Source organism: Poecilia reticulata, chromosome 23, assembly GCF_904066995.2.
Source record: "Poecilia reticulata chromosome 23, P_reticulata-male-v2, whole genome shotgun sequence".
NCBI lineage: Eukaryota > Metazoa > Chordata > Actinopteri > Cyprinodontiformes > Poeciliidae > Poecilia > Poecilia reticulata.
The window spans coordinates 6,845,008-6,859,900 of NC_088852.1; the positions used below are offsets into that span (position 1 = coordinate 6,845,008).

At 40.1% G+C, this 14,893-nt stretch overlaps 1 protein-coding gene across 1 annotated transcript; it reads right to left on the reverse strand.

The window, feature by feature from the left end:
• Positions 1–557: 557 nt before the first annotated feature.
• Positions 558–11,578, reverse strand: LOC103459212 (sortilin). The gene is given in 24 exon segments (XM_008400587.3): positions 558–1,054; positions 1,147–1,264; positions 1,341–1,447; positions 1,529–1,670; positions 1,981–2,097; positions 2,272–2,464; positions 2,945–3,138; positions 3,482–3,656; positions 3,733–3,832; positions 3,925–4,022; positions 5,736–5,888; positions 6,696–6,756; positions 7,620–7,703; positions 7,801–7,937; positions 8,578–8,624; positions 8,838–8,911; positions 9,063–9,230; positions 9,826–9,922; positions 10,000–10,076; positions 10,670–10,732; positions 10,952–11,229; positions 11,232–11,311; positions 11,313–11,437; positions 11,440–11,578. Coding segments are annotated over 24 exon segments (2,814 nt in total). The 5' UTR covers positions 11,551–11,578; the 3' UTR covers positions 558–1,039.
• Positions 11,579–14,893: the final 3,315 nt, after the last annotated feature.

Here is a 14,893-nt window from a genome sequence, read left to right on the forward strand (position 1 = left end):
CTTGGTAAAAGTATTTATTATTATTATTATTATTTTTTTGGCTGGTCTTGTACATTGGGGTATTTTCTGTCAGTTTCAAAAACAAGATCTATGCTTTTTGTTGCTATTTCCTTTCTCTTTTTTCATGCGCGAAGCTGGTGCAAAAACATCCATAAAAAAATAAACAAAAAATCTAGTTGGGAAAAATTCCCAATTGAACAGAAAGAAACCACTTATTTTCCACAATATTTAACGTATTCAATAAAGACATAAAACATGGTAAAAATGTATGAAGAATAAATAATAGAGGTTCAATAGAGTCTGTTTAGCAGCAGCTTTACAAGTCTGGGCCTTTTTACTCTATATAATTTACTGAAAACATTGACTTAAGAATATTCACAAAATGAAAGTTGATGCTTTGTATCAAATTGAAAAACTATGTATGTGTTCTCAGCAAGAGCAGTTATCGAAATGACTAAACTTTTTTTTAAAGAAACGAGTTTAAATAATTTCCTTAGTATATTATTAAAAAATGTTTTATTTATTGGCCTTTAATCTAAATCCGTGATAAAAAGAAAGAAAAATCCAAATAAAGGTCCCTATACGAGTGATACATCTGTCAAACAAAATCTTTGTTTTAACCAACTTCCTGTATTTTCTCTCGCTTGTTTTGAGAAATACGGAACATGTCGCAACGCCCCCTGCCGGTTTCTTGATACGTGTTATTGCTTGGAATGTTTTCTTTCTGTGAAGGCCATCCAATGCGAGCAACAATATTTCAGCATTAAACATACCAAAAAGGTAAAGACATAAATAAAAGTCAAGATTCTTTCAGAGTTTTTACAGTTAAAGGCTGAAATATTTGCAAAACAGTCAATAAAATAGAATATAAAAATACTGTACGAATAAAGAAAACAAACACAAGTCACAAAATAGTTTAACTTACGAAAATAACAATTGTTAACTTATTATTTTTTTCATTCGTAGTTAGAGCAGGGTTTTTTTTTCTTCTGTGGGACCAATTTCAATCGTTGGCATTTTCTTCAGATTTAGCCATGCGTCATTGGAGAAGATCCTGTCAAATCAAGAGCATAAGGGTATTACTAAACAAGTGAAAATGACATCTTTGATTCACAAACCTAAAAAGATATCCTGAAGTACTCTTACCACATCTGAGTCGTGCTGGCAAGCTGTACCGTTGCTGCTAGCAGCACTCGCAATCTCTGCTGTGATGCCGTTGTTATCATCCTGGATGCGAAGGTTAGAGAAACGATACGCTGGCATCCTGCAGAAACCACAGTCATCTGCTTGCACTCAAAGGGTAAAAAGCTGCACGCTGGGAGTGTGTATGTCTAACTCACCTGGTCCTATAAACACGTCCCTTGACGACAAGAACTGAAGAGACGATGGCCACTAGAACAACAACTGCTGCTCCTACAGACACCAGGGTCAGGACAAGCCTTTCTTTCTGGAAAAAAGAAAAAAATGATATATATTAGAGAACTCTAATCAGTACAAACAAACATTTCAACATTAAAACTATTCTTACTGGTGTGTCAAAGTGTCCAACAGAGGTGGACTTGACTGAAGGGTCAGGGCTGGGCTTAACCCCGCATGGTCGGATGATTGTCTGCACCACATCCTGAGGTGTGAACCCACCCTGACACTTGTCACTTGGGACTTTTCGGTACCTGCAAACATTGTGAGAAAACGGCGTCTTTGCTTTGTCACATTTATTAAGATTTTACATGACAGACACAAAACAAAGAAGCTGTTAACTGTGAAATCGTAAGAAAATAATACATGGTTTTGAGCCGTGTAGATGTCTAGAAACTGATATTTATGCCCCAAAATTACCTAAAATCAAACTGAGGGCGTTGATTAGCATCAGTTTTCAAGAATAGTCACAATTTCTTGATTAGGGCATAAATATTTCTGTAGTTAAACCTAACCATGCATGAAAAAGACCTAATCTTTCATTTAAATAACTTTGATTATTACCCAGCAGTCAGAAGCTCGTCCTCCTCTCCATTCAGACACATCTCGAAGGTTTTGTTTGGAGTACTTGGCCGTCTCACACACTCCGAGGTGTTCACGTGACGATAGTAACCATAGTCACTGTTTTCAAAGACGATAACATGTTCACGAAAATGCCAGCAACACAACACAACCCCACTCCCTTATACAATCCTGGACTGAGATGTCGTTTTTGGCGAAGCCAATTTACGCTCTTAACCACTTGTTGAGTGTGAAATGTCTATCATTTAAGTGATAACAACCAAATTGACATACCATAAGTAGTCCTCTCTGGTGCATGGACATGGGATTTGCTTCTTAGTGACCACAAAGTTTCGCCCGTTTCTGCACACAGACTGCTTCTTCAGCCTCCTGTAGGTTTCCTTCATACCAAGGACACAACCGTTTCTCTCGGAGTTCTTTTTGTCTGTAGAATGAGCCAGCCACTCTTCATAGTCCTTCTTATTACCTATTAATAGATCAAATAAATACCCTTATAACTATAACTTGCAATGATCCTTTGCTACGAGAGGGCTTAGAATAAAAAAAAACAAGATGTATTTGTAGAAAAATCTCTTGTGGACAATGTTTAGTACAAACATTGGATCTGTGATGCTCTGGACCTTTCTGTTAGATCGTCATAAGAGTACACTAGTAATTTTATTTAAAGCTCATTTTAAAAGCAGGTGAAGCATAACTCAACTGCAATCCTTAACCTGGACATTGTTCTTGTATTCTATTGACTTTTTGCTACATTTTCTAAAAGTATCTTTGTACAGTAATGAGTTCAAAACCTCCCTTTACAGTAAAAAAAAGAAAAAGAAAAAGAAAAACAACTGCTACACTTACCACTACGTGGCAGCATGTCCTACAAATACTAAGCAGGAGATTTGGGAAAGAGCAAGCTGATCCTGGGGGTATTCCCCATTTTTCGTCATTCTTGACTTACATTCTCTGGTAATGAGGCTCTGGAAGTCGATGGTGACGGCCACCCACATCGGCTGACCGTCTTCCTCTGGCCTGAAGCCCCACACGCTGACGTTCATGGCCTTGGTGCCTGGTTCAGAGGCCAGGCCTGCGAAGAAGAAGGGCTGCTCGGTGAAGTTATACGACTTCCAGCACTGGCCTTCGTCAGTGGAGAATCTGGTGGGAAATGCCATCGGCACAGTTTAGGCACTGGATGCACTGAGTTACCAAAAGATATTTTTTGGAAGCTGTTTTTTTTGGGGGGGGAGGGTTCAACTGAATTAGGATTATTTTGCACCGCTGAATCAAAAAATGACATCCGTTTTTCTCAATCAGGTCAGGTTTTTATTCTAATTTGATTTAGAGAAATCCGATCTTCTGACTAAGTTGACGACATTTTTGTGACTTTATCAGTTAATTTCCATTAATAGTTCTCAGACAATTTTTTTTTTGGCTGTTGACCAAGTGCTATTTTTCAAGCTTAACCAAAACCTAAGCTGCTGGTAATTTCTTTAATTACTTGATGGTCTTGACTTCTCCCTCACGGTGAACCTCCACAGCCACTATGAGACCCCCAGAGTCTAGTATGCTGTAGTGGTGAGGGCCCCTGAGGCTCCCTCTCCAGTTATACCCCCCGTCCGAGGAAACAAACACATCTGGGTGCTGAGACGATGAGAGAGAATCCCCCACAGAGCCTGACGGAGAAAAAGATAACATAATCTAAGATAACGTTAGATTCTAATCATATTTAACATAAAGAGTTCAGATTACCGTGGGCAATGACGAGACCAATGGCAGTCGGCTCAGACAGAGCGAGCATCGGAACTATTCGGTTTCTACGACTGTGCTCTCCGTGAATGTGAAGGTTACACTGTTTAAAAATAGACAACAAAGCCAGAGTTAGAAATTGAAATCGGAGAAATAAAGCCTTTTTTTTTCCCCCACACACGTTTCTTCACATACACGCTTAACATTGTCTGCGCAGTTCACGTTCTGGGGTTTCTTCAGTTGCCTCCATGTTCCTCCTCTGTTGAAGGAAATGACGGATCTTATTCGGCCATCTGCAACAGAGCAACGTTCTCAGGTCAGGTTTGATTTTTTTATTCCATCTAATGTCAGCTTAAAGTAAATACTCACAGTTTAAATACGGGAGCACAGAAATGAAAAGGTGGCAAGCTGCTTTAAAATGCAATTGAGTATTTAGGAAGAAATGGTGGCAGAAGAGCAGAAATATTGCCCGGTCCAAAACTGTGCAAAACACAGCTGGACTTTTGTTCGTTTAGGGGTTAAGATTGTATTTCTATGCCTAAAAGCTTAGGATGCATGTCATGTATGGAGTCTTTGGTGTATTTGCTTCTATTTCTTAAGAAATACCCTTTAAATAATGTTTATCTGCAGCAGGGGTGACTTGGAATAACCAAAAACATAGATTTTACTTAAAAGAAGTAGCTAAAATTTAGGAGATTTTAGTTATATCTTTCCATTTTGATACATTTTCAGATCTCGGTGTACCTCACTATGTCACTGTTTGTAAGATAACGACAACAAAAGCACTCCATAGTAATATGACGTATCAGTATCAGCAAAAATGTTTCTGCTCAGTTGCATTGATTCGATTATTGTTGGGAAGCGCGAGAAACTCAGGAGTTTTTGTGAGTTGTCTTCTGTGAAGAATATTGGTGAAGAATTAGAAATGATCTTACAGCGAAGTGCTGCTGTCCAACAATCTGAAAGTGTTTTTCCAAGCTATTTCCAAAAAGGTTAATCACAAGTGGAAAACAGTCTTGCCAGCCACCAGGTTTTTCCAGCAGTGAATGCGCAGCCTGCCTACCAGGTGCACTATGCAGGGAGGCTCCTAAAAAAAACCCTGACAACTTTAAATGGCTCCAGACAACTTGTGAACTGCTAACGCTCATTAGGGTGTAATTAGAAGAAGAGAAAGCAGCATGGCCTGCAAGGCTGCTATGAAAACATGACGGCTTCAGTTTTAAACTCTGTCTCTAAGCAAGCCACATGGCATCTGGAACCGGGGCCTATGAATAAAAGACAAATTTCAGATGTTTGACAGTTTGGTTTTGGTTAAAGCAATAAAGCCTACACATCCACACAAAGACCTTAAAGCAGCTGGTGACAGATGGGCTAGGATCTGGTCTTGTTTTGCGGCCACAGAACCATGGTAACTTGCAGACATGGAACAAGCCTTGATCCCCTCTGTGCGTTCAAAATAAAGAGTCTAAAAAAGAGCAGGCAGGGTCTGCAGACAGCATAGTGGGTACATTTTCATTGAATGTTGGGATAAAGGACTGCTGATGATAATCCAGGCAACTAAGGCCTTTTGGCCTTAATGTGTGTCCGAGTAGAAATAGATTCTAATTTGCATGCGTAAAGGAAACCTGTGTGGGCGGAGCTCCAAAAGTAGCTCTAGTCCAGAGCTCTATATTTTCCTAAAATGAACCCTGGTACTTGTTATGAGAAGTTTGAGAGTCACAGATCTAGTCAAAGTCTTCAAATCTACATGATTGAAGTGCTCTGTCAGAACATTCACTGGCCTGTGCATTAACAAATGCCTATAAGCCACTATTAACTTAAGCAAGATTACCCTTCCATATCTAAATTTAGGATCAAATGAGCACCAAGTTATAGTTTTTTTTAACTTTTTAACCTAAACCTTCAGCCTGCAATCGGGTGTGCGTATGTTTTTTTTTTCTTTTAATAACTGTGTATTCGTGTGCATCAACAGGGGTAGAAGAGAAAAGCTTGGTAGAGAAACTTACCGATATCTAGTTTATTAGTTAGATAAACTCCCCTCAGTGAGGTGATGTTGGTGAAATCGCTCTTCCTGTGTCCGTCAAACAGGTGTCGTTCCAGCGACTTGGAGAACAATATCCCACGGTCATCTGACGTGTACATGGTTCCAAAGAAGGTGTCTGAGATGAAACCAAACAACATGATGCTGTAACAGGAATGTCAAGTGGCGGCCATGGTTTGATTGTGTTTTAAATCTTTTGTTAAGACGTTAGGCGTGAAATTAATACGGAAGACCTGCACAGGTCATGACACGCTGACACAAAGGATAACCCAAGACGTCCGAACGTCATTAAGCCTTTGTTATGAATGTGGATCTTAAATACACGTGTCGGCTGAAAGCTTAAAGGACAAAGACGGTTGAGAGATGGAATGGATGTCATGAAGCGTTTGTGCTTGTCCTGCTTGTGTAACGCCCTCATCCACAGGCAAGATTACCGGTTTTTGCAACGCTACCTAATTCTGCTTCCTCGTAGCCAGCAAGAGATAAGGCCCCCCTGCTGTGCCCACATGTCTCCCTTATTTATCTCTGCAGTTGAAAAGTCCCACTGAGCTGATTTTAGAGCACCGACTGGAGCAGATGTAGGCTTGATAGGAAAACAATTACAAAAGCTTTAGCTAGTGAGACAAATATAGAGTAAGGGAAGGAAACAAGGCAACAGGGAGGGAAATGATTAGAAAACTGGAGTTGGGTGAATTATCAAAGTGGATGTCTTGTGGGCGTCACAGAACCAGTGAAACCAGTTCAGTCTTTCTTGTCAACGTTTTTCATCACTATAACAAAAGTAGCTGAGAAAGATACGAACTCTCACGTGGCTTCGATATATTTTCAAGCGCGAATGAGTCGGGCACGTTTTAGCATTTCTGGGGCCACGCTTTCTGTCTCGGAGGAAGAGATTAACTCAGGCCCGTGTTTTTTTGTGCGGTACCTCCTGGGTTGTCCACATGCATGAAGAGCATGTCCTCATCTCCGTCCAGGATGGAGTAAAACTGCAAACACACGCACAAATTGAGAGAGAGAGAGAGACAGTGTGAGGGTAAAAAAATGTAGAACTGCAACTTTGTTTTTTTTTTCTTCATTTTGATGACTTCTTTATAAACAGAGTCTAATCATTGTCAGACAACGCCTGTGTTTGCAGTGTCAACACGACGTGCGGGTATAAGTTTCACTGGGGCAGGTGTGCATTCAGGGAGTGTTGGAATAAGGGAGACGTGGCCTTTCCAGTTTTACCTCAAACCAGCTTCTGTAAATAATTGTCTAGTGAACTAAAGCATGTGGAAATCTTAGAATGCATTTGTACAAGACAAATATCTGGAGCTGTTTTAGAAGGAGAGATTTTTAATCACCATTTTCACCAGATGAACCGATATCTCTTTCAAAAAAAAAAAAACTAGGATCACTTTCTTTACTGATTTCTGTGGTATTTTTAGTTGAAAATTCTTGTTTTCAAAACTATGATGTGATCAAGGAAGAGTTCAACTCAAGTGAAAAAGGATATAAAATTTTTTTTATATTTTTTCTACTTATAAAAAATATATATAATATACAAATCCACAGGAACTACCCCAATTCAAATTATTCCAATACATCCACTTATACAGCAGCAGCGAATGTCATCTCAAGGAAATATAAGAATAAGTGTGTAAGTTTTATCAATACACAATAAACTGGAACCACACTGAAATGTTATAAAGATAATTACTGGTGACTCTTATCAACATGTTAGCCTCCAACACTTGAAAACAGCACAAGTTTATACAAGTACGTGTAGATAAATACCTATCCTGGAATGAAAACAGATTTGGATCAGCAACTAAAATTCCCAAGCAACAAATCCAAGCCTTTTTCTTACCTGCTCTGTTGATGCGGAAGGCAGAAGTGCCTGACTGAAGGTCTCTCCTTGGTCCGATGAAAAATACATGACCCGAGGAGACCTCTGGGGGAAACGAACACGGCGTTATCCAACATACACCAAGGGAGGGCAGCTGAATCACCCCAGCACTATGGGATAACGTCGAGTCCTTTCGTCTTACCGGGTCCTCCATCACAGAGAAGAAGAGAAAGGCTCCAATGTAGCCAAAACTGAAGACGTCCTCGTGAATTATAGTGAAGGTCTTCCCGAAATCCTTCGTCCTCTTCAACACTAAATCTCCTCTTTCTTCTGCTTCAACTAATAAAAGAATAAAATTAGATTTTGCTTCCTAGTGAGTTAGTCAGCCCTCACATTACGTAAAAACTCGATTGATACAGTTTAATGAGGAGTCACATTAAACCTGAGGTGATTGTGTCTAATAAGTTGTGATTTTTTTAAACATATATTACTTTTGTTATGTGGTTTCCCTGCTGTTGTAGTTACTTGTGACACACTGCAAGCTCAACTTTCCCACCTTTTTATACATAACCCAGGTATAATGAACTCAAATTCTGTTTATGCTTTTGGTTTTAGATGGAAACCCCGAGGCCAGTGGAGCTCATCTCACCCTCCCTTGGAAGGGTGGGTGAGATGAGCTCTCTCTCCAGGAACAAATAAACTAACAAAACATGACGCTGAATGTCTTTGTTCAAGTTGTCGAGCTACAGATCTGAGTTAAAATAGTTTAATTTTCAGGATTTCATGTGGACAGTCACTGGCTGACACAAAACAATCACTCTGCTGAGCTTTGATCAATCTGATTTTTTTCCCCAAAAGCCTCCAAGCCTCTTTCAGAACTGGAAATACCCTCATCTGTGGACGTCGCTCCATAAAACTACCAAAAGGCATTTCAAGTGAAGATGTGTGACTTCCCTTTTAAGACTTTCTTGCTTCTTACCTGCATCAACCCGGCTGCAGCTGAAGAACAGATTTGTGCCTGCTCCCCTGATGGAAACAGGAAGTTACCAACGTTACACAGAATGTCACAAGATTCTTGTAAGGGACGTTTTTTTGTTTTGTTTTCTGGAGGGTTCTCCTTTTCTGTAGCGCATGACATCTTGCAAAGCAATGTGTTCTAATAGCCAGATGCTTTGTAATTATGTTTTATCTCAGCCCTTTAATCTGCGCTGACTAACGCTGCTTCCTGTTTATCCTCACCATGAGAAAGAATGCACTGCCTCGTGAACTTTTGTCCATCTAGCGCCAAAGTCCAGTGAGAGCCAAAGACTGTCCTGCAAAGTCAGGAAAAGAGCCGTGTTTGTTTTTTCTTTAAGGTGTGTTCTCGACGTGTTGACAGTGTGTCGGCTGAGAGTATTCAACAAGGCGTGGGAAACCGAAGATGGAAAAACATGAGCAGGGAAGTGAAGGGTTTGAAAGACTCACGTCTATGCTGAGGGCCACCAAGAAGTCGGGGTTGAAGAAGTGGTAAGTAATGGACTGATCCAGGTGGAAGGGCAGCTGGGTGGATTTGAAAGTTGCTCCGGCGTCCGTAGAGGTGAAGATGATCCCTCCCGGGTTGTCCACTATGGGAATGTCTGCAGTCAGTATCACCTGCAATGGAAATGGGTCGAGAGCAGATATGAGCTGGATCAGTTATCATGCTCACAAGGCCAAGAAACACTATTCACAGAGCTTGAACTTTTCACAGTTTTTCCACATTATGCTGCACTATTTTTGGGGGGAATTTTCTTCAATGGACCAACAACACGTTGTGCATAATTATGAGATCTGGTTTCCACAGAGGAGTGGCTAGAAGAAAACCACTGTTCAAAGCATCGTCAAAGTAATCGCTTGGACGAAGGGCTCTGGTCAGTTGAGACCAAAATTGAACTTTATGGTTTTAATCAAATTCTTTCCAGCTTCTCAAAAAAAAATAAATAAATTTGCCACACTGATTGGATGTGTGGAAACAGAAGACATTGGTAGGGTTGATTTTGACAACAATGGAGGTGTCTTCACACCTTTTGCAGTTTGACTTCTTCTAGAACCTCACAGCGTTTCCCCAGAGTTTCCAATGTCCCCAATCCTTAGAATGGCGTCAACCGAAAGGACGGAGGAGTTCAACATAGAAATCCCCACGTTAAGCAGCACTGACTGTCTTTTTAAAGTTTGCGAACAAACTGATGGCTATATACTGTTAACTCACTGAGCTCCCGGGTCCAACACTGATTCCAAGCTCCTCTTTGATGAAGGTGTGGTTGATGCGGTGGGAGATATCGTGAAAGGACTTGCCATAATCTGTGCTGTTGATAAATAAGAAGGACATTTATTGTAACTCTGTGCTGAGTGGAAGGGACGTGCAGGTTAAATTTGGACTCGCCTTCGGTAAAGTCGAGATGAGCCTCCTGCCAGGTAAGAATCGAGCGGAGCGCTGATTGTCGACAGCACCAGGATCACCTGAGGCACGGAGAAACCTCGTGTGAGTGGGGGCGACTCTTAAGATTAACCCTAAACTCACGAGAGTGTTTCCTGAAACTCTCGCAATAAAAATGAGTTGTGTTGATTTATTTATTCAAATAATCATGAAAAATTTGTTTCAGACTAAAAGCACCACAGAGATCAACTTCAAACAGTGGAGCTTAATCTGTAGCCATCAGATTAAGTTCAAAACTTAGTGTGTGATATTTGAGTTTATGTTTCACAAGTAATGTTGAAAACATTACAATAACAATTTATTAGACAATACTACTAATACGAATCTTTATACATGTATATGCTTAGTTATGACTTATGTTTTAGTATGTGCTTCTAATTTTTTGCTGTTTTCTTGGTGCACAACCACATTTCTTCAGTCTCTTGTGTGTTTTACGTCTGCATATCTGTTTTAACTAGAGCAAGCCACACAAATAATTATCTGCACATCTAGTTGGATTATTTCAATATTTGTTTGACTAATAACAGCAAACTTCTACTTTCGTACAAACCGGATATTTATGCTTTAAAATGGAAATCTGCATATGAGCATAAAGAAGATCAAATAGGACACTCACTCCTGTACCGTCGCCCACCCACGTGAGAATCACATGGGAGCCGTCGTCACCATTAAACCCTGTCTAGGAGGAAAAGGGGGACAAAAATGTTCAAGTATCATTGACGTCAGTAATGAGTCAAACTTCTTCCATTCTCCTGATGAATACATTTCATTTAATTAAAAAAAACAAAAACATCAACATATTTTTAAAATCATTAATCAGCCTCTCTTTTGTGCTGCATGTCTAGGCTTAAATAGATCTTAAGTACTTATTAACAGGCGACTCTCTTCATGCTCTCACCTCCTGTGTGTTATCGTCCAGAATCTTGTGTTCAGTCGGGGTGAGGGGAAGCTGGCAGGAGGCGAAGGCCGGACCGCGAGAAGGGTTCGAGGAGTCTGTGGAGCCGCTGGTGTCCCTCTGGAGGCGTGGGGCCCGTTGGCCCCGCTGGAAAGCGACCATTCTTCCCCAGGGACCGCCGCTGCTGCTGCTGCTGCTCCCCTCGGCTAAGAGAAGGAGGGCAATGTGGAGCCCACCGAGGAGCACAGTGGTCCAGATCATGTCAGCAGAGAGAGTGGACACTCGGAGGAAGGAAGAGTTATGGTGACCTGTGTCCCTGCAGATACTGGCTCAGCTGAAGGTGTTGCGGTATGAAAGCAAGCCCCGGGGGGGTGGGGAGTGCTTGAACGGGTCATTAACATAAAAAAGTGCTGTGTTAAGAGAGCAGGTGCTTCTACCCGTATCCATTTGACCTACAGGAAGGATTTCAATTTCAACAGAAGATGTGAAACGCATCCACCGTATGTTTTTGCTTCTTCTTTTTTTTCATGTTTCATAACTTTTTGTTGATGTAAAAGGCATTTATTCTTTTTTTGTTCACAGTTTTTCCCCGTGTTTTTCATTTGAACCCTTATTACTACATTACTTTTATTCCCGCTTGTTAAAACACTTTCGAAAGTCAATGTTTTCCATGAGGTAAAGAGATTTTTTTATTTCATGTAACAACATGCCGTATGGGAATTTAAGTTAATTTTGATTATTATTGGTTACACTAAACGCATCCCCAACATTGTTGGAGTTTTCCTCCATTAGCAGGGGAAGCTCCAGAAGGTTGTTGGTAAAAAGCTGTGTGTTGATATAATTCCGTATACAAGCATTTTAATGGAAAGTTTAATGGAAGAGAAGCAGCTGGTTTTCATTGCTGTTGATAGAGAAACTAAGTTCAATTAAGTGACATGTTGCAATCCTAAAAGCCACTCCTGAACCAGAGACAGGGGAAGAAGTGCCTCATATGCGCTAAAAACTAAAAGGATTTGATTGCTACTTTGTAATCTTAAATCTTTTGGATTTGGATATTAAGCAGAATCTGGAAGAAGAGGATGGCATCATCTGCTGGTTTTGGTCCACGGTGGGTTATTAAGCCAATGTGTCAGCAGAGAAATTTACCAGAAGGTCATTTCATGCTTTCCTTGGCTTATCAGTTTAACGAAGATGCAGATTTCATCCCACCTGGACTCCGTACCCACCCACATTACCAAATGTATCCACATGGGGTCCAATAACCATGGCAAAGCTTGAAATTCGCTTTCTGGATCCTAACTGCATAGAAAATCTTTTTTTTAACAAGGATCTTTTTATTGGTCTTTGATAATGTGAGAATTTTCTAAGAAACTGAGTTTTGGAGTTTCACAACCAAAATTTGATGAGATAACTGAATACTGAAATAACTATAATGAATACTGAATACTGTGTGAAATGACTCTATAGCCTAAATGGGTTCCACTTTTAAATAAAAGATAATTATGATTAAAATATATTTTTAGCCCGTTTCTGTTGTAGTAAAAAAAAAAAAATCAACAGACAGGGTCGACTATTTTTTCACGTATGATCGCCCGGGGTGAGCATAAAGTGCAGAAAGATTCTGACGTCTGACGCACAAGTTCTCACCCCGCTTTTGCTTACGCAAATGTTGAAAGTGAGGACATGTACTGACAAGGAGTAAATATTTAAGAAACTTCTTTCAATAGAAAAACCCTCCTATGAGGATACATTTAGCAGTGGTCCTGCCAACAAAGCGCAGCTGTCTTGCTGCCGGCTGTATCCAGGTTAAATCTCTAGCCAAGAGAAGCACGTATACAGTAAACGACATTTCGGGTGGATGAGTGTTGTTCGGATGTGCATGTCATCATTAAGTTTTGGGAGCGGCAACAGATGCAACCTCACACAGTAGGTGACTAATGGCTCGTAAAACGGGGGCGATGATGGACGTAAAACCACAACATAAATGAAGAAAAGTGTATGATGATAAACTTCCTTTTGGGTAGGAATCCACACGTATACATACAATAATCTGTCGGCCGAGATGCTGACTTTTTAAAACAAACCTTCAAATATATCGAAACCAGCAAACTGAAAACCTGAACTGTTGACAGGATGGATACATGCTAAAACGATGTTTATGCCCAGTTCTGAGCCTAACATCTGAAAACTGCAGCTGAAAACAACACTGATTGGATTGGTCAATATTTTCCGATCTGTTATTATCCAATTATAGTGAGTCAGTTTCCCGTTTTTAGATGGCCCGGTTTTGTCTTCTGCTTCTTGTAGCCCATATATTTTTCAGGGCACGGTCTACTGTGCATTCAGAGATCATATTTTGTATATCTTGACTGGTTATTGGGGCATGCCATAGCAATGCATAGGGAGAGCAGTGAATTAGTGTGGTTATTAAAATGAAGCTTACTGAAAATTTCAAAAATAAAAGCCTGCAGATTCCTCTCATGTCAGTGCACCGACGTAATATTTAGCTTTTTTATGTATTCTTTATCAGAATAGTGAACTGCTAACATTAGCACAATCTTTAGCATTTCACTGGCCCCACTAGTGCACTGCCTTGCACAGCAAGCCTTTTCGCTAAAGTTAGCTATTAGCTAATTTTCTTACTTATTAGCAATGTTTAGTATACTGAATGGAGTAAGTCAATGACAGAGAACATGTGAGTGATGCTCCACATGCGACTGATAGTCTTCACGCTAATATTAGCATTTTGGCTCATTTTAGCTTATGCATTCATTTTAACATACTTAATGGTGCAGGTAGAGCTTAGTCCACATGCTTCTGACTCGCCACAGGTTATTGACTACATTGCAGCTTTCTTTAGCATTAATGCAAATTTTTGGCGTCAAAACGCTGGGTCCAAGCCAATGGGTACACTTTGGCATGCCCCGTAAAATTTTTGCAGGAATTTTCTAGTTTGAGTTACTGTTGTGGCTTTATCAGCTCAAACAATGCTCTCCATTCTGCTCTTACCTCTGAAAACAAAAAGGCATTTTTAACCATTGGGTCTTTGCTTTTTTTTTCTTATATTTTCCCCAACCACTCTCCGCAATCCCAGAGATGGTTGGTGATATGAAAACCCCAATATTTCAGCAGTTTCTGAAAAACAAAGACAAGCTTGTTTCGCTCCGATAATCGTGCCCAATGCTCTAAGTCACTTAAATCCCTTCCTTCCTCTTTTCAAGTCGTCTTCAGCATCTGTCCTTCTCTTTTTCTCTCTCTATCTAAAAAGGGTTCAGGTAAATGTCAACAAGCAAATGTTAAAACTGCTTCACACAACGAGAAGAGGAAACCGTCGTTTTTGAGTATTTGATGAGGCATGTATAGCAAAATGTGAAATGGAGAAGCTTTGAGTCAACACCGATGACTGGTCTTGTGTACATGACAATTTCAGCGCCGCTGAGAAAATAACCTTTTTTAAAGGCTTTTTTTTTTAACCTTTAAAAAAATAATAATAAAAACAGATTCCTCCACCCACTACTTATTAAAACCAGTTGGTGTAGGTTTCAAGCATTCGTCGACACACACGAACACATTCAATAGGGTCAACACTATTGCGTCAATAAGTCTCTTACGTTTGAATCTGATGATTCACTATTCAGGATTTCTATTTGCTCTAACTTGTAGGTTTTCCGTTTATCTGTTCCCCGAACCTATAAGAAAATCATCAGAACCACAGTAAATACACAGAACAACAGTCCAAGTACCGGTTAAACAACTATTCTCACAAAAGGGATCAAAGAAATAAATTTCTCTCCCCATAAATTAAGCTGCTATTGCGCACTTCTTTTTTTTCCTTCAGACTGAGTCTGGACCTGTTGAAGGTCTTTGATGCAACCCTACTGATTTATTGCTCCTGTAAATCATGTCTTAAAGAGAGGTTGTGATGAATTTACACTTGCTAAACAA